We start from the raw sequence: 19853 nt of genomic DNA, 5'->3' as shown, positions 1-19853 counted from the left end.
TTATATATGATACTATGATTAAACTTACTGATTTCCTGGGATTTAAAATATGTTGCGTCTACTACACTTTAAAACGTCTTTTCACTTAATTTAATTCACATAAATGATAGTCTAACGCCGTGACGCAATGCACGCGAAAGTAGAAATCAAAATGGCGGGTTGTGCGGTGCCGGTGCGGTAGCGCGGCGGTAGGGAGGGAAGACGATTTCACAAACCAGCCAACCGGCATCCGGCAATGGCGGCAATGCCGGCAATCGCAGGCACAGGCTGAGCAAGGTTGCCATCAGTCAATATTTCAATATCGATCGTTGAATTATTTTTTTAGAAACATATTTGTTTTATTTAATATTTTTAGACTAAGTCATTGATTATGTACTAGAGACTAATTTTAATTACAGTCTAACCCTTTGCACCCGTAGTTTTTAAATTTGCCGCCTTTTTACTGACGGAAATAGCATTACGACCAAATTACGACTGTATTAAAACTGTTCAAGCTATAAATAAAACTGCCCGATGCAAGGAGTAAACGATTTAAATATTTAAAAATAATAGAGAAAACAGAAAAATATAGCTCTCAATTGTCATTTAATTCAATCGCTCAAATTCCAATTACTCCATTCAAATAATATTTCTACGATCTTTGTGATTTTTATTTTTCTACGTTGTTATAAATAATACGATGTACGAGATATAATAAAGCAATTAATTCTGTATGTTTAGTGTTAGTAATAAAAAGTTATATTTTAAAGTAAGGCCTCTTTACCTCTGTGGAAACAGAATAAATCGAACAATAAAATCATATTTTTAGGTACCTACTCGATAAACAAATTAAACCGGCAGCATAAACCAATCGTTAAATTATTACACATGAACTCAGACAATGGAAGCAACGTCTACTAATGAAGAAGATGATTCTACACTGCCACAAATTGAAACAAAGTTTAAATTACTTGAATTTGAAAAGCAGATTTTTATTGATGTCTTTGAGAAAGATGCACTTCTTATATTAGCCAAGTAAGCAATCCTTTTCTGTATGCATTGTTTATTTTCAAGTTCAAATCGAAGTATTTTTATTTATTAGCCTATGTGTGTGTCCCACTGCTGGGCAAAGGCCTCCCCTCTCCCTTTCCAAACCTCCCTATGCTGAGCAAGATCCCGCCAATCCCGCTGGAATGCATCCAAGTCGTCCCGCCATCTCTTTCAAGGTCTGCCTCTGCCTCGACTACCCTGGGGATGCCAGCTATTGGCTATTTCGGCCCAAATTATTATTAATGTGGAAAATTTTGTTTTTCAGAGGATTAAATTATAATGGAATCATTTCAAATTTATTATGGGTTTACAAGGACCCAGCCAACTTAGTTTTAGTTATTAACAGCAGCGATCATGAAGAAAAGTATTTCACAGAGAAATTCAACTTGAAACCGTTACCAAATCTGGGTACTGAAAGGTATTTTGACTTATATGATGAAGCAGCTTTTATTTATTATAATAAACCTTATTTTCATATAGGCTTGTGCCTGCTCGGTCACTACAGAGAGCGCTCCACTCTCGGTCAACCGGTCAAATGAACTAGTTCGGTCTTTTAGTTCCTTTAGTTCAGTTCAGTCTTTGAGAGCTGGGAATGTACGAATCGATTTTACAGTAGTTTTTTTTCTAAATCTTTGGCAACTGAATTACGATTTAACTTGTACAATACTATATGACGGTTACACATCAAAAAGCTAGACACAATAAAATAAAATAAAAAATATAGAAAAACTATTTGATTTTTCTTCATACTTTTCGGGTTTGTCACTCTTTTATCTCGTTCGCACTCGTGCCAGCGTCATTGTGAACCATTTCGTTCAGTCTATTTTCTGTTTTACTCATGTCAAGCGCTCAGCCATCCCACTGAACTAAAGGACCTAAAGACCGATTAAGAGTGTTTAAAAAGATTTAGTTCCTTTCGGTCCTTTATGGGATTTTATTCTTAACAGTTCTTAGTTCATGACTGACACAAGCCTATTTTCATAAGTATTTGATATTCAAGGTAGTGCTTCCTCGTTGCCAGCCAGGTCAGAAATGTATCAATGAAATTTAATATTGTAGGTATCACAGCTCTACTCTATAGCCAATACGCAGTAGCATTTAGTCCTTAACATTATGATTACATGATTATTTAAATATAATTAGCGGAAAATTATTATTACTAGGGAAAAGGTGTACCTAGAAGGCGGAGTCCAGTTTGTCTCAACCCGCATATTGGTGGTTGACTTGTTAAAACAGCGGGTGCCCGTGGCTAAGATCACGGGGATCATAGTGTTACGAGCACATACTGTGCTCGAGTCCTGTCAGGAGGCGTTTGCTTTGAGGCTCTATAGGCAACATAATAAGGTAAGAAGGTTTACTTGTATTGTAATCATATGCCGTATAGGGTGTTATTAGGATTAAAAAAATAATGCTTACAATGATTCATAAAGGCAAACTAAAAAAATTCACTGTCTTAGGCGAGGTTCGAACTTGTGAGTCCAGGATACTAGCCCACCACTCTACCAACTGAACTACCAAGACTTACCCATTGACAGTGAATATTTCGACCATATCCTTCATATGCATCTAAGGGGGGCGCCTAAACTGTTTTTTCTTTATTTCTAAGTATTGTGGTATCATTTGCAGAGAAGCAAGATTAACTTAAGAAAATAATGATAAACTTCATCCACATTTATTTATTTCAGGGACATTTTAAATTATGTTTTTCTATAATTAATTTATTAATAAATAATATTAATACATGATAAAGAAGCTAAAATTAATGAGGGAATATGTATTTTTTTTTTTCGCCAGACAGGTTTTGTAAAGGCATTCTCCAGTTCACCAATTTCATTCACTTTCGGATACCACCAAGTGGAGAAGGTGATGCGAGCTGTTTTCGTAACGGAATTATTTTTATGGCCCAGGTATATATTTTATATTAAAGGTATTTCTAGTATCTCAAAAACAAATGGAACTTACAAATCAAGATTTTAAAGTACAGTCAACTGTAAAAATATGGGTGTACAAATCGGGACCCTTTTAATTTACCGAATCTTTTTTGACCAAATTTCGTTTCCCAACCAAATTTTACCAACTGCACGTTTGTCAACTCAATCTTTCCCATATAAACATTTGACAAACTTAAAATCCGACAAATGATCATTTCCCAAAATGATGATTATGAATGATGAAATGATCATTTCGTTAGTTACCTTGTGTCCCTCAGAGCAGAAAATAGAAGCCCCGCGAAGCGGGGCTTCGTCGACCGGCTGCCGGGTCTCACTTGCTTTAAAAAAAGGGATTGTTAGAGGAGCCCCCCGCATTGAAAAAAAAAAACACTACAGGACTACCTATATTTTTACCTAGATAGGTTCGTTAGTTACCTTGTATTCCTCAGAGCAGAAAATAGAATGTTTGATAAATAGAAGGCACGTTTTGTTTTGGTTGTTGTATTCTTTGGTAAGTACTCATTTGGAGTAATTAAAATTTGTTCAAATAAAAATTGGCAATTTCTTTTTTTGATAACTGTTACATTTGTCATGTTTTGTTATGGTTTTTGTATTCTTTGGCAACTAATAATTTCGAGTAATTCAAATTTTGTAAAATAAATTTTGCCAAAGTAAGGTAATGTCAAAATATTTTTTTGCATATCGTTCGTTTGGAACATATTTATACGCGACTTGTTTAGTTGGGAAATGATTAGTTGGCTTTTATATTTTTGGGATAAATTGTTTGGGATATGAAAATCTGGCAAAAAAAATTCGGTAATCCATTAGTAACCCGTACAAATCATCTCAAAAATATGTCCCATAACTCTTATGTCAGTGAATTAAGAACTATGGGACATTTTTTGAGTAAGTTGCCTACACCCATATTGTTACAATTGACTGTACATGTTTGCATAAAAATTTAATTTAAAACACTGCTTCTTAGCCGAGGGCGTCGCCAGCTGTAGGGGAGAGGCAGTTCATGTGGCAATACAAATACATTTATGTACATAGTTAGAAATTTTGTGTTCTGGGGGCTCCCCCCTGGCGACGCCCATGTTCTTACTCTTAATAGGATAAAATAAGACGTGAATTTGGCAACTATCTTGCTTAAATAGACAAGGAACAATAGCTGGTAAAAAACCGGAAGTGCGAGTCAGACTCGCGTTCCGTACATAACCCAATAACAATGTATTTTTTTGACAATGACATTTGTCTTTAAAAAAACCCGTAGGGGTCGTATCGAAAACTAAGTACTTAATTAAGAGCCCATCAACGTGCACACTAGCGCCACTGCTAAATAATCGTGATTATTTAATTTTAACGACAGGTATTTAAAAAAGGGGGCCGCTACGGACTGTATTGTGTATTTAAGTACCTTTTGAATACATCAAACTAGTTTTTAATGTGCTGGATTCGTCGATCTAGGAACTCAAAACAAAAACGGCCGTTTTAACTTTGGACGCATAGATTGACGAATCCAGCAACATAAAAACTAGTTTGATGCATTCAAAAGGTACTTAAATACAAAATACAGTACGTAGCGGCCCCCTTTTTTAAATATCTGTCTTTAAATTTAAATCATCACGATTATTTAGCAGTGGCGCTAGTGTGTACGTTGATGGGCTCTTAAGTCCGACTCACGCTTGACTGCACATTTCTAATAGGTTTTCCTGTCATCTATAGGTAAAGAACTGTAGGTATATATATGTATTTATGTGTATGTATGTATGTATGTATATTTTTTCAAATTTTTATACCTAGTAGTTTCGGAGATAAAGGGGATGGTCGGACAGACAGACAGACAGACTCACGAGTGATCGTATAAGGATCCCGTTTTTAGGGTTCCGTACCCAAAGGGTAAAACGGGACCCTATTACTAAGACTTCGCTGTCCGTCCGTCCGTCCGTCCGTCCGTCCGTCCGTCCGTCTGTCACCAGGCTGTATCTCACGAACCGTGATAGCTAGACAGTTGAAATTTTCACAGATGATGTATTTCTGTTGCCGCTATAACAACAAATACTAAAAACCGAATAAAATAAAGATTTAATTGGGGCTCCCATACAACAAACGTGATTTTTGACCAAAGTTAAGCAACGTCGGGAGTGGTCAGTATTTGGATGGGTGACCGTTTTTTTTTTGCTTTTTTTTGTTTTTTTTTTTGCATTATGGTACGGAACCCTTCGTGCGCGAGTCCGACTCGCACTTGCCCGGTTTTTTCCTTTTGAGAGTTTTGAGGTACGGAACCCTAAAAATATCCATGTTGATGTTAGCACTTATTATTTACTCACAAACTCCTAACCCAAAGTCCGAATATAGACAAAACGTATAAATAAAATATAATTTATTCCAGATTTCACGGCACCATCATACAATGCCTCAAGAAAAGACAGGCAGAGGTAGTAGAGCTGCATGTACCGCTCTCTTCCAACGTGAACCACATTCAAATGTGCCTGCTGGACATAATGAATTACACCGTAAAACAACTTAAAAGCGTCAATAGGACTCTAGACATGCAGGTATCGAGTTTAAATTGAGCCAATTAACTTATAATCGTTAAAGTTATTACGTACACATCGGTAACTCGTGGCATTTAGGTAGCATTTAAAAGATTAGTGATGAGCACACATCGGTAACTCGTGGCATTTAGGTAGAATTTAAAAGATTAGTGATGAGCACACATCGGTAACTCGTGGCATTTAGGTAGCATTTAAAAGATTAGTGATGAGCACACATCGGTAACTCGTGGCATTTAGGTAGCATTTAAAAGATTAGTGATGAGCACACATCGGTAACTCGTGGTATTTAGGTAGCATTTAAAAGATTAGTGATGAGCACACATCGGTAACTCGTGGCATTTAGGTAGCATTTAAAAGATTAGTGATGAGCACACATCGGTAACTCGTGGCATTTAGGTAGCAGGCACAGACTAGTGATGTGACAATGTTCTTCCTATACGAGTCGAGAAAAAGAAACCACTAAAAAACGGAAAATTATTAAACTAATATTTTAAGTGCTACCTAAATGCCACGAGTTACCGATGTATAGTTATTAGGATTTCGCGCCACAGACGCCACGACCTCGTTTGAGTTTCAGAATTATCTATCAAAATTTGTAAGAAACATAAACGAATGAAGACTACTAAGACGCTTCCAGTAGCCGTGACCGCTAAAGTAGATGGCGGTGTACACATAAATTCGTTTTGTTAAAAGTAGGTAAGTGTATCACACATCTAATAAAAACGAATATAATACCAGGAAATCACGACTGAGAACTGCATTTCAAAGAAGTTCCACAAAATTCTCCAATCGCAGCTGGACTGCGTGTGGCACCAGCTCAGCACGAGGGTCAAGGAGTATGTTCAGGACCTCAAGGTGCTTAGGAGCATGATCATGTGAGTTCATAAATAATTATTCAGCATAAACGCATTGTTTTTCGTCTAGATTCTACAGGTTAATTTATAAATGTTGATAGTTTCCACGGGAGTCAATTTTCTTTTCGCGATTTCGGGTTTGGTCCCTTAAGGCCCACTTGCACCATCCCACTAACCCAGGGCTAGACGGTTAAACCGTTACCCCAGTGTCAAATTGTACTGGTAACCATGGTAACTCCAGGTTTAACCGGTTAATCCCGGGTTAATGATTGGTGCAAGTGGCTCTAAGAAAAGTTGTTCAGTATGACCTATATATTTACATTGTAAAATATTGCAGATTATTAAAAAAATAAGTTATTTTATTTGAATTGATTACTATTTTGCCGATTAATATTACACCGCTAATACTAATCTAAAGATAAGGGTGAGTTATATTGACTTCATTTGAGACACCAGTTAACGCTTAATATCCGAATGTTTAAAACCAATTAACAACAGATAAGTACACTATATTATGGCAATTTTGATGTAAAAACAAAGAACAAAATAGCTTTTCCCGTGGTCTTTTCATTTGCATTTTTTCGGGACCAAAAAGGCACTTCCATAAATCTATAATTTATTTAAAACGAATGTCTAGTTAATTTTATTTTTATGTGTATTGTTTTTATTTGTCTTTTATTTTGTAGTTTCACAGTGCCTTGGTTTTATACTGTAATGCTGATGTGTTACTTATTTGATCAATAAGTAAATAATTGTTTCAGCAACCTGATCCACGACGACTCCGTCTCGTTTTACGCCCTAGTGAGCAAATACAGGACCCCGGAATATGCCAAAGTGAACTCGGGATGGATTCTCTTAGACTCGGCGGAACAACTCTTCAGGTTGGCCAAGTCGAGGGTTTATAACCACAAAAATGGTAAGAATCGGTTCTCTTGATAAAGAATTATACCTGAAAAACCAACATACAGTTACATACCGTCACAGAATAACTAATAGTACTACCGTACAGAAAATTCACTCCTTCACAAAAGTCAGATTTAGGTATAAAATTATACCTATACTCGCCGTCTGCAACAAAATTGAAACTTATAACCGCGCACGAACCGTGAATCTTCTTTGCGCGAGCGCCACGTGACACGACTAACGTGCGGTCGAGCGGCAGCCCACTGCCATAAACCTGCCGGCCCGGGCGGCGCGCCGGTGTACCTAATTCGCTAATATTCAAAATTTTCTCTTAAATGTATTACATGATTATTGTTATTACTGCTGGGGTTTTTTGTATTTATACATATCTCTGTAATTTGTTTCAATGAACGTTACGAAGAGCTATATTTATTTTATTTTACTTTGTTCTTTTATTTGCATATCTTTAATACACCCCACAAGTCAGGGTCTTCTTTCCAGTAACTTTCTTAAGCGATCTTAACACTACATACATATACTTGTTTTATTCGAGACTAAGTAGTCATACTGCTACACAGGTGACACCCCCCTGATTAGGTCGCGAAAATTAGTTAGCCGATTTGCCGATAGATGACGCTGTACAGTCAGCAGCAATAGTTGCTAAGCGGGCGAGGTGCTCAAAATGATCTTGACGCGACTTTATTGTTAAGAGAATAAGAGCGTGTCAAGGTAATTTTGAACACCTCGCCCGCTTAGCAACTTCTGCTGCTGACTGTACACAATTATACATAGTATACTTCTGGTCAAAAATCTTTCATGTTTAAAGTTGCATGAGAAATATAATTGAAAGTTTGTACAAATTCTGAAATTCCATATTGCAAAGTTTTAGTCCCATTATTTGGACGGGCAAATCCATACACCATTGAATTATTTCACAAGATGGCGTAATATTACCAGTTCTACTTATCTCTCATTCCAGAATTTAATTCTCACTTTACTCTTTCCAGAATTCGATCCCGAACATTTACCGAAATGGAAAGTCCTTAGCGATTTACTACTAGAAGAGATCCCCGAAGAAGTCAAAAAGAAAAATAAAGGAAGTCTAAACAGTACAAAAATACTAATACTCTGCCAAGACAGCAGAACTTGTAGCCAACTGAACAACTTCCTAACCATGGGCGCTAATAAATATCTCTTCTACACCGCATTTAGGAGAGATTTAAATATAACTACTCTAGCTTCTAAGTACAAAGACATAAATACGATAGCAAGTGATTTAAAAAAAGAACCGGTAAATGAAGAGACCGGAGATATTAATAAGCTTGAAGAGGAAGAGATAGAAGATTGCGATAGAACGAATTATGTGTTGACTTTGACGCAACTGGCAACGCAGAGTGATAACAAAACGTCGAAGAATGAGAGCATGTTCGAACCTATTTCACAGGTATGATATATAGCCTCGTCCTGCCCAATGTGATTTTTAAAGGACATATGCTAAAAATGAGCAAGTTATGAATAAAAAGCCTGGATACGATGAGGTTACACTGAAATTTCTTTGTTTTTACTTGAACCACAGAATAAATAATAGGACTAGGCACAGAAGACTCACTCTCTAACAAAACGCGTCTGTTACGATCAGCACGGATATGACCGCTAGGTGGCGACAGCGCCACGCGCGGCTTATGGCTTTCCCAAAAATTGGGGCGGAACGGATGTACTTTTAGCTACCTGTAGCAAAGCGACGAAATCGCGGAGTGAGCCTGCTTGAAACATAATTTTGGTTTAAATTTCAATGGCTTGGGCAGGACGAGTCTATGCAGCTTGCCATTATCAAGACAAACATAACCTACCTACCTGAAGCCGAAAATTATCACATCTGTTCTGTATTTTTAGATAGACAATTTAGACATAACACAACTCGAGACCGAAAAGCCGATCATCTGCATCAGAACGTTCAAAGAGAACGGCAACCATTTCTCGCTGGAACAGGCGCTGGAGTCGCTCCGGCCTGAATACATAATCCTGTACCACAGCGATGTGGCCGCGGTGCGGCAGATTGAATTGTTCGAGGCTCGAAAGGTAGGTATATTGTTTTCTTAACCCTTTACCAGGCTAAGGGATATATATTTCCCACTTACGGCACTTCAAACATGTGAGTTTTCGGCGAATAAGACTGACATTCGATTGTAACTGTTGAACTGTCAGCCTGGTAAATTTATGGGATATAAAGTACTGTTTTTAGGGTTCCGTACCCAAAGGGTAAAACGGGACCCTATTACTAAGACTTCGCTGTCCGTCCGTCCGTCCGTCCGTCCGTCCGTCCGTCCGTCCGTCCGTCTGTCACCAGGCTGTATCTCACGAACCGTGATAGCTAGACAGTTGAAATTTTCACAGATGATGTATTTCTGTTGCCGCTATAACAACAAATACTAAAAACAGAATAAAATAAAGATTTAAATGGGGCTCCCATACAACAAACGTGATTTTTGACCAAAGTTAAGCAACGTCGGGAGTGGTCAGTACTTGGATGGGTGACCGTTTATTTTTGCTTTTTTTTTTTTTGCATTATGGTACGGAACCCTTCGTGCGCGAGTCCGACTCGCACTTGCCCGGTTTTTATATATTATATGTTACTCTAGGGTATACCTTACCTAATTATATGCAGTAGTTGTTGCGGAGTTATTATTTTGCCTTTTTATATTATAATACATACTGTGAATACTTATCTTCTATTCTTAGGTACCTTCTTTATTGTTTTTCACAAATTTTGCCCATGTTTTAACTTTCCACTTTTTTGTATAAGTATAAGAAGATGACGAGATGATGTATAATCAAATAATCATGATTAAATTAAAGGCTGAAGGCGAACCTCGGTGTAAGGTGTATTTCGTGATACACGATAAAACTGTGGAGGAGCAGGCGTATCTCACCTCACTCAAGAGAGAGAAACAGGCCTTCGAGCTGCTTATTCAAGCTAAAAGTGTAAGTTGGAGCGCTGATTTCTATGGGACAGCCAAATTATTTTTCGCGATTTCGTCATTGGTCCCGTAATAAAAGTTATTCAGTATGACCTATAAAGTCACTACGCAGAGTATGATGGCTGGTGGTTAAAATTTCACCCTGTATTTTACATACTGATTTAAAGATTTTATTACACTGTTACTTAGTTAGAATTATAAGTCAACAATTGGAAATTTAGTGACCTGTTGACTTAATATGTGGCTTTCCATCACAGAAGGGTCCTTATGCTTCCAGTGCAATAAGGATGTTTCCATCTGAAATTCCAATAGAAATTCTGATAAAAACGTCCTTATTGCCTTCACCTGTAAACACGGGGTTCTTGAATCAAATACGAAAAAAATGTAAGATTCAAGAAAAAAAAGGCTGCTTTTAAGTATTTTCATATGCTTGTCAGGTTATGGTGGTGCCGTCATATCAAGACGGCAAGACAGATGAATACTTCAACATGAATATTGAAGATGAAGAAGACGCAGTGGATACGAGAAAAGCTGGTAATTTTACTTGCATATGTTTTTTTTTTATTGTATACCTAGACGATGGCAAATAAGAGCATCGCAATGGGGCATATTTACATTTAAGTCTTTTATGCCAATTTCCTTTATTTTGAAATTTTTTCAATAAACGAAACGACAGGCAAGGTGGTGGTACCAGTGCTCGACGCGGTCCCAGTACGTGTCATCTTAAAACTTAAGTCATTGTCAATAGAGGTGACAGCAGGGTGTCATCTATTAGGCATTAGCATGTCGAGCACTAGTACCACCACCTTAAGTTCTATCTATCGATCAAACATAAGTTGCGTTCTCGCGCGCGAGTTCATACTTAAAGTCGCGCTAGATGTATGGAGTCGCGCGCGAGAACGCAACTCATGCTAGACCGACTGAAGAGAATAGCTAGCCGGACATTCGCTAACGCTCGGTCTAAAATGATTCTATAGATGTTGGGTAGACTGAGCACAAAATTTCGCTGTAGGTACTGTTATCATTGTTCTACTTCATATCTACATCTAAGATATATCTAAGATATTGAGTGCATAAGTTTATGCAATCTTAGTTTATCTTAGGTTTATTTTATGGCATTCGCAGTGTTTATGCGTTGCAGGCGGACAACAGCCGAAAGAGAAACCGATGGTGATCGTGGACATGCGCGAGTTCCGCTCCGACCTGCCGGCGCTGCTCCATCGGAAGGGCATCCACGTCGAGCCCGTCACCATCACTGTAACTATCTGTACACTTTTACATTCATCATCTTCCTCGCGTTATCCCGTCATTCTGCCACGACTCATGGGAGCCTGGGGTCCGCTTGGCAACAAATCCCGAGATTTAGCGTTGGCATTAGTTTTTTACGAAACCGACTGCCATCTGACCTTCCAACCCAGAGGCTAAACTAGGCCTTATTGGGATTAGTCCGGTTTCCTCACGATGTTTTCCTTCACAGAAAAGCGACTGGTAAATATCAAATGATATTCGTAGGTACATAAGTTCCGAAAAACTCATTGGTACGAGCCGGGGTTTGAACCCGCGACCAAAGAGAATATAATCACTACGTTTTAAGAGACGGGATTCCATACTAGCGATTTGATTAGTCTGTGTGTATGTTTGGTGTTCCAATCATTACCAACATGTATGACAAAGAACTGTCAAAGAACAATAGTACCAACATAACAGACTTAAATAGTGTAGTATGCCACACGCTTGCGTATTTTATCGATATCGATAAATTGGGGAGGGTTGAAACATAGGCCCCTGGGTCATTCCACCGTTTCGGGTGTTACACTTGAACTCTTAAAATAAGGTTTTATTCGATATTGTAACAGGAACTAGGAGGTTATAACTATTGATTCATCTACTACTTTGATAATATTTTCTTTTCCTGTACACACATAATTAAAGTATAAGAGCAATAACGAGAGAATCACTAAAAAGTAGCTGTTTCGGGCGTTACAGGAATTGGCCTATACCTTCTGACCATCAGTACCAAAATGCATAATTTAGCGAATTTTGTCAAGTAACCTCCAGTTTTATTTATGTCAAGTAATAATAGTTAGTATAGTCTACTGAAACACTGAAGTAACACTTAGTATCACTTTTCAATTAATTTTAATAAAATAAATTACCTGTTTCGGGTGTTACTCATGGTTCGTTTCGGGTGTTACGAGTACGAAATTAAGACAGATTTATACGAAATTATGGCTCATTTTATTGAAATTATTGTCGTTTTAATAAATTCGATGAAAAACATAAGTAATAAATACTGAATTATTATAAAATACATTAATCTTAACAATAAAAACTGTTTCTCGAAGATATCATAATTATTTTTCTTTCGATGCGAATATTACCGAAAATATTCACTTAATCAAAAAATGGTTGATGGTGACACCTATTCATTTTGAAAGATCTATCCAACGACATCCCACATCACAGGATTAAAGTCGCAAAAAAATTAAAAATATTTTGTACAGGAGCAAACCTAAAAAAAAATTATTTTTGTAGTTTTTGTGTTACTACTTTGTCGCCATGATTGATTTATGTATCCATGCCAAATTGCAGCTTTCTAGCACTAACCATCACGGAGAAAAGCCGGGGAATGACAGGCGGACGATCAACACGTTTCGGGTGTTACACAACTTCAAACTTTAAAACATACGACTAAAGCAGACGCTAAAACAACAACTATTACACATTTGCATAGGTTCACATCATAGCCTTTCTTTGGCAAAACATGTTTGGCTATAGTTAATTACGGGAAAAGTTACACATACTTTTATCTCTTTTTCGTTTCGGGTGTTACTTTGAGACCACAGTCTAGAATATTCTTCTAAACACCGATTAATCCATGCTTTTTAATATTTTTAAAGACAAATTATAAAATTACGATATTTTACCTGAAATAACTGCGGGAAATTTGTAACAGTTTACAGTTACTTTCTTTTTAATTAGTCTTGCCAATATCGCTGTATAAAATTAGTTTTACGCCTATCATTTAAACGTTGCGATCAAGTACATGAAAAATATGTAAAAATTGATTTTTTTCCGGTTTTTTTTTTCTGACATGAAGGTTTGGTATGTTTTCTATGGAAATAGGTTAGTGTTGACTTCTTAAACTATTTTTCATTTTTGAACCCTTGGTAGCGTTTATTATGGAATGACCCCCTGTCAACAAATTTCGTACTAGAAATCAGGTTAGAATCGAGTCCACATTTAAGTCGTATGTTATATATAGTGTGGACTTTTAGTGGACTAATACATGGTTGGACTTAAATGTGAACACGATTTTTATTTGTTAAAATAAAAATATGTCAAATGATTTTTTTTTAAATATTTTAATATAATTAATTTAAAATACATCCCGACGGTCCGACGGTCCACAGGTTACAGAGGAAAATGTGTGTTCACCTGATTAAATGATTTTTTTTCTATATACATATAATATTCTTGAATAATAAAATATATCTTCCTTTACAACTTATTTGCGCCACTGCCTGCACCTGAAAACATTTAATAATTAAAACAGATTATACATACTTTTTCTTATACGTTAGGTTAAAATCTTAAATAATAAAGAATATCACGCAAAACTCTGCGTAAGTAGCGCCACTACCACTATCTGTCACAATCTGGGGGTCTACCGCGAAACAAGAAAACCTAAATTTCATTATCCTCTCTATCACTCTTGCATATTCGAGCGATAAAAAGGCAGATAACTAAATTTCGATTTTCGCGCTTACCAGTACTTAGGACCTTGTTAACAAAGCGCCTTGATGCATCAATGTCATAATAATGTATTGTCTGTGAAAACTTGTCAAAAAACAGTTTAAGGCAGAGTATGTATAAGTTAGTCTATGAATTTACTGGAGTCGGTAGTACTGCACTCTGGCGGCAGAACATTGCAGTAATATCCCCTATTACTAGATTCCAAAAATATATAATATAATGTCCATTCCATTAATGCACAGATGATAAATAATTTTCCACTAAAAATATTCGGAGAAATAATTATAGTCATGTTGTATAACAGGAAATTCACTCATTTTATTTTATTTACATTGATAAAAAATTAGGCTGCAGTCGATATCGATACTTCGTATCGATACTTGTAGTACATCACTAGTTCACAATGAAAGTGGATATGAAATATCTAATTTTCGATGTGTTTATAGCCTGCTACACCAAAATAAGGCTAAAAGTATCTAAAGCAATACTTACCGGTCTTCATCTAATGGAAATTTTGCCATAAACTTCCTTTTTTGCGATTTTCGCGAGCGTATCAATTGCCACATATTTCGCACTGAAACAACTTAGTTTTCGGTGGCATTTAAACAAAATCTATTGACTCACTGTATGTTCTTATCACGTTTGACTGTTTTGGAAAATAACGAAGGCTTTTAAAAAAGAAATTCCAAGAAATACGTAAGTAAAACCTACGAACCGCCATGACAAGCAACAAAGTAATGTGGCTGACAGTTGACTTGACAGATAAATAGCACTGACGTTTTATTTTGTTTTTTTGGCTATGGCTAGGTTACTGAAGTCCATACAAAACCTTGTTTTGTTCCTAGTTGCGTCAGCCTGCCCGCGACCTCCGGGTTGAAAGTTGCACGCTCATACCGCTAGACCCCAAGCGTTTATTTTCACTTTCACATTCATTATCTTGAATATAAAAGACAAACCGGCCTCACAAAACATTTTAACCCTTTACCAGGCTAAGGGATATATATTTGATATGTGTTATATTTTAGATGACTAAGACTGACATTCGATTGTTATTTTTGAAATGTCAGCCTGGTAAAGGGTTAACAATTCATAATCTGATCAGTGCTTCATCAAATGGTATTTTCCTAGTTGAAAAGCATTCTGAGTATCTTGCCAGCTTTGCTTCGTGGTAATCTGTTGCTTCGCTATCATTGTAAGTATCCGTTCAGTTTTACCTTTAAATAACCAACGTAACTATTTACCTACAACCTAAAGAGAAGCCGATGGTGACCGTACTAACCGTGTACATGCGCGAGTTTCGCTCCGACCTGCCGGCGCTGAGGGCTAACCGCGAACCACGTTCGACGTGTTGCCTCTCTGTCGCACTTGTAAATTCGTACGTAAGTGTGACAGGGATTCAACACGTCGAACGTGGTTCGCGGTAGGCCCTCTGCTCCATCGCAAGGGCATACACGTCGAGCCCGTCACCACCACTGTGAGTTGATTTTTACCTACTTGCCAAACTATATAACTATTTTTTGCTAGCCGCAAGTTAGGTTAGGTTAATACACTACCTTGACTTTTATGTACCAAATAAAGGGACCTTCGTATGCCCTGGCCAAAAATTTACTACTGAATGAATAACCTCGAAATTGTGAATTAGAGTCCAAATTGTGTGTGATAGATACGGGACAAGGCATACGAAAGGTTAATAAATAAATAAATAAAATATCTTTTTATTTATTTATTATGATACAATTTGTGTGGGTAGTTATTAAGAAATTGACGGGTAAATCCCATTTCAGGTCTTATCCCTATTCACCCCGGTTGACGGCACATTTGTTTTCAGATCGGCGACTACATCCTAACCCCAGACACGTGCGTAGAGCGCAAGTCCATCTCTGATCTGATCGGCTCGCTGAACTCGGGGCGACTGTACACGCAGGCAACGCACATGTGTCGCTGTTACGCACGCCCCGTTTTACTGATAGAGTTTGATCAGAATAAGCCCTTTAATCTACAGGTAGGTCCTCATGTAAATCAGAAATAATAACAAAAGTTGAGGTATTAAGAAACAAATAAAATTATTTTTATGAAAATATTTTAATTTGTGTCATTTCAAGTATTTAGGCATCTGCCGCGGTTGCAGGGGACGCTAGTTCGATTCCAGCCCTGGGCACCTTATTACAAATAGAAAGCGTTTTTGAGTGGTAAACGGTCTTCATAAAATATTTGCATTCATCCTCCTAAAAATTACGCCAAATCAAAATTTCAATAGTCAAACTTTAAGTATCACCTCTGTTTTTTTATTTCACAAAAAACATATACAGGTTTTCTTATTTACATCTTACGGTGTATGTCTGTCGTAGGGTCACTTCGTGGGATCAAGTGACATGTCGGGCGCGGACATCCAGCAAAAACTCCAGCTGCTCACCATCCATTTCCCGAGGCTCAAGCTCGTGTGGTCGCCCTCGCCCTACGCCACCGCCGAGCTCTTCCATGAACTCAAGGTTATTTTACTAATACACCATTTAACCGGCAAAGATTTCAACTGACGCGCGCGGCTTCAGTCCAATATGAACCTTCGTGCATTCCGACAAGGTTCACGATGACGCGCCGCGCACTGTAGGATACACGAGTCTGTCAACCTCCATAACTCCGCCATTTTGAGAAATTTCCTTAAACTGAATCGAAATCGACAAAAAATCCATAGTATAACTACCGAACCCATGGCCGTAGGCAGGCAGGAGCTCAAATTTTACGTACAAAGTGGCCTCTGCGGCCTTTGCCCTCCACCCCAGGCCTCCAGCGATATCAACTTTAAAAAAATATTTTGAACGAGGTGGTGTACACGGCGCGCCCTTGAGCAGTGAAGGCGAGTCGTTGCTCCGTGAAGAGGATCCTCCAAAATTGGATCGAAACATGTCGAGCTATTCGACTTAACAATACGCGAGTGACCCGTTTAAAATAATTTCAATCAACTTTTGAAATCTAAACTTTAATTTTTCAGCAAGGCAAAAAGAACCCCTCCGTGTCTGAAGCCATCGCGTTCGGCGGCGACAACACCGCAGACGACGTCAACTACGAGCGCTACAACGTTCTAGTACATGACTTCGTGCAGAAACTACCCGGAGTCACTAGCAAGAACTTAGCGCGGATCATGAACAAGGGACGGTCACTGGACCATCTGATCACACTAGACAAGGTATACATTGTCATTGTAATATTAACCTTCGTGCATAAATAAGGTTTGCCCTGGCACGTTATAGGTATATAATATTAAAAAGGCGTGGTGTTTGACGGGTTACAGTGTATCGCCTCATATGAAGGCAATCCCAACGTGACGTATTTCCCAATTAGACGTTATTACTCAGTCGGTCCCTCAATGCTGAGGATCGTGACATCATGTCCTTCTGTTGAAGACCATCCGGTTCCTCCATAGGCTACTATTCCTCGGCAAGCGCACGGCCTCGTGCATAGATGCAGTGATTTGAGCACACCATCTATTATATTAATTATTTTTACAAATAGTAGTAACGTTATTATTACCGATACTACTCAACGTTGCTCTCAATATCTCCAGACCCATCAGGCGATGATATTTATGTTAGCAATTTGTATAGTGTATTCCACAGTAGTTTTTAAAGTTAGTAGGCCAATTTTGCTTAACCCTTTACCAGGCTAAGGGATATATTTTTCCCACATGTTGTGTTCTATTTTCGATGAGTAGGACTGACAAGTCTATTGGGCAAAGCCAGCTGACAAAGCTGAAACGGGAAGATGGCAGCATAGCGTCGAGCAAAGCGGAGGTTTTAGGTGAGATCGAGAGGTTCTATGAACAGTTATACACTTCGATCGCAAAGCCCGTTGACAGCTTGGTAGGAGATCCAAGAGCCAAGCTGTCCCGACATTATACCGAAGATATCCCGGACATCAGTCTGTACGAGATTAGGATGGCCCTGAAGCAGCTTAAGAACAACAAGGCGCCGGGCAAAGACGGAATCACTTCAGAGCTTCTGAGATCGGGTGGAACACCGGTACTTAAAGTCCTCCAGAAGCTCTTTAATTCCGTCTTGTCCGAGGGCATAACGCCTGAAACATGGAATAGAGGCGAGGTGGTGCTGTTCTTCAAAAAAGGTGATAACAACCTATTGAAGAACTACAGACCCATCACGCTTCTGAGCCATGTCTATAAGCTGTTTTCAAGGGTCATCACGAACCGTCTCGAACACAGACTTGATGACTTCCAGCCTCCCGAACAAGCCGGTTTCCGAAAAGGCTATAGTACCATAGACCACATCCATACGCTGCGGCAAGTTATACAGAAGACCGAAGAGTATAACTTGCCATTATGCTTAGCGTTTGTGGACTATGAGAAAGCCTTCGATTCGGTGGAAACATGGGCGGTGCTTGAGTCTCTTCAACGATGCCATATTGACTATCGGTACATCGAAGTATTGAAGTGTTTGTATAGTAACGCCACCATGTCGGTCCGAGTACAGGAGCAGAGCACGAGGGCGATTCCATTGCGAAGAGGCGTAAGGCAGGGAGACGTTATCTCTCCGAAACTGTTTACTGCCGTAATGGAAGACGCCTTCAAGCTCCTGAAATGGGAAGGACTTGGCATCAACATCAACGGCGAATACATCACTCACCTTCGGTTTGCCGACGATATCGTAGTCATGGCAAAGTCGATGGAGGAACTCAGCATGATGCTCGATGACCTCAACCGAGTTTCACAACGGGTGGGCTTGAAAATGAACATGGACAAGACGAAACTTATGTCAAATGCCAATGTTGTGCCCATCCCAGTCTCTGTTGGGAACTCGGTACTCGAAGTTGTTGACTCGTACATCTACCTAGGACAAGTAGTCCAATTAGGTAGGTCCAACTTCGAGAAAGAGGTCAACCGCCGAATCCAACTCGGTTGGGCAGCGTTCGGGAAACTACGTAATGTCTTTTCGTCCGACATACCTCAGTGCCTCAAGACGAAAGTCTTTAATCAATGTGTGTTACCAGTGATGACTTACGGCTCCGAAACGTGGTCTTTCATTATCGGCCTCATCTCAAAACTCAAAGTCGCTCAACGAGCTATGGAGAGGGCTATGCTCGGAGTTTCTCTACGTGATCGAATCAGAAATGAGGAGATCCGTAGACGAACTAAAGTCACCGACATAGCCCACCGGATTAGCAAGCTGAAGTGGCAATGGGCAGGCCACATTGCACGCAGAGAAGATGGCCGATGGGGTCGAAAAGTGCTCGAGTGGAGACCACGGACTAGCAAGCGCAGCGTAGGACGTCCACCCACAAGATGGACAGACGATCTTGTTAAGGTCGCCGGAAGACGCTGGATGCGGGTCGCTTCCAACCGGCACGTATGGAGGTCCAAGGGGGAGGCCTATGTTCAGCAGTGGACGTCTTATGGCTGAGATGATGATGATGAGGACTGACATTCGATTGTCATTTTTGAAATGTCAGCCTGGTAAAGGGTTAATGCGCATTTGTGGCACAATTTTAATCGATTTGCGTGTTGTTTTTACGAAAAACCCGTTGTTGGGTTACAATTTAACCTTTTTTACTTTTTTCTGTTCCAGGAACAACTGGCAGAGGTGATAGAAAACAAAAACGAAGCAGAAACATTATACTCAGTGTTGCATGTCAAGGCGACGCCTTCGGACGCAGGCAAAGACGAAAAACAGGCCGGAAAGAAGAAATTCACAGGGAAACTGTTCAGGAGTAAAACTAAAAAAACTTAATGTGAAGGATAATTTATTTTCGAGCTATACAATAATTTATAAGGAATAAATCAAATTTATACATACAATGTATTTTATTTAAATTAAGGATTTAAGATGCTTTGGGTTA

At 38.7% G+C, this 19853-nt stretch overlaps 2 protein-coding genes across 5 annotated transcripts in view; one reads left to right on the top strand and one right to left on the bottom strand.

Annotated features, from left to right (window-relative positions):
* The window catches only part of LOC134793833 (hrp65 protein-like), a 31126-nt gene extending 30955 nt beyond the window's left edge, over positions 1 to 171 (bottom strand). For both annotated transcript variants that reach the window (XR_010144590.1, XM_063765550.1), the window contains exon 1: positions 29 to 171. The gene's annotated coding sequence lies outside the window, so the exon portion shown is untranslated. The remainder of the gene's footprint in view (positions 1 to 28) is intronic.
* A 671-nt stretch (positions 172 to 842) lies between these two features.
* Positions 843 to 19801, top strand: LOC134793814 (DNA repair endonuclease XPF). 3 transcript variants are annotated; one of them, XM_063765508.1, is made up of 16 exons: positions 845 to 1014; positions 1295 to 1447; positions 2193 to 2373; positions 2824 to 2936; positions 5353 to 5518; positions 6257 to 6393; positions 7134 to 7288; positions 8283 to 8719; positions 9169 to 9354; positions 10132 to 10257; positions 10691 to 10768; positions 11379 to 11510; positions 15838 to 16011; positions 16358 to 16498; positions 16999 to 17193; positions 19583 to 19801. In XM_063765508.1, exons 1-16 carry the CDS (start codon positions 881 to 883, stop codon positions 19742 to 19744), a joined length of 2670 nt encoding a protein of 889 aa, XP_063621578.1. In that variant the 5' UTR covers positions 845 to 880; the 3' UTR covers positions 19745 to 19801. The 3 variants fall into 3 exon arrangements, with proteins under 3 accessions (XP_063621587.1, XP_063621578.1, XP_063621572.1); XM_063765502.1 differs by having other exon boundaries at positions 846 to 1014; positions 10691 to 10787; positions 11395 to 11510; XM_063765517.1 differs by lacking the exon at positions 16358 to 16498 and having other exon boundaries at positions 843 to 1014; positions 10691 to 10787; positions 11395 to 11510.
* Positions 19802 to 19853: the final 52 nt, after the last annotated feature.

The sequence above is a fragment of the Cydia splendana genome, chromosome 1, assembly GCF_910591565.1.
Source record: "Cydia splendana chromosome 1, ilCydSple1.2, whole genome shotgun sequence".
Lineage (NCBI taxonomy): Eukaryota > Metazoa > Arthropoda > Insecta > Lepidoptera > Tortricidae > Cydia > Cydia splendana.
Note: the sequence above shows the minus strand (reverse complement) of the source record. Positions and strands in the feature narration are given on the sequence as shown.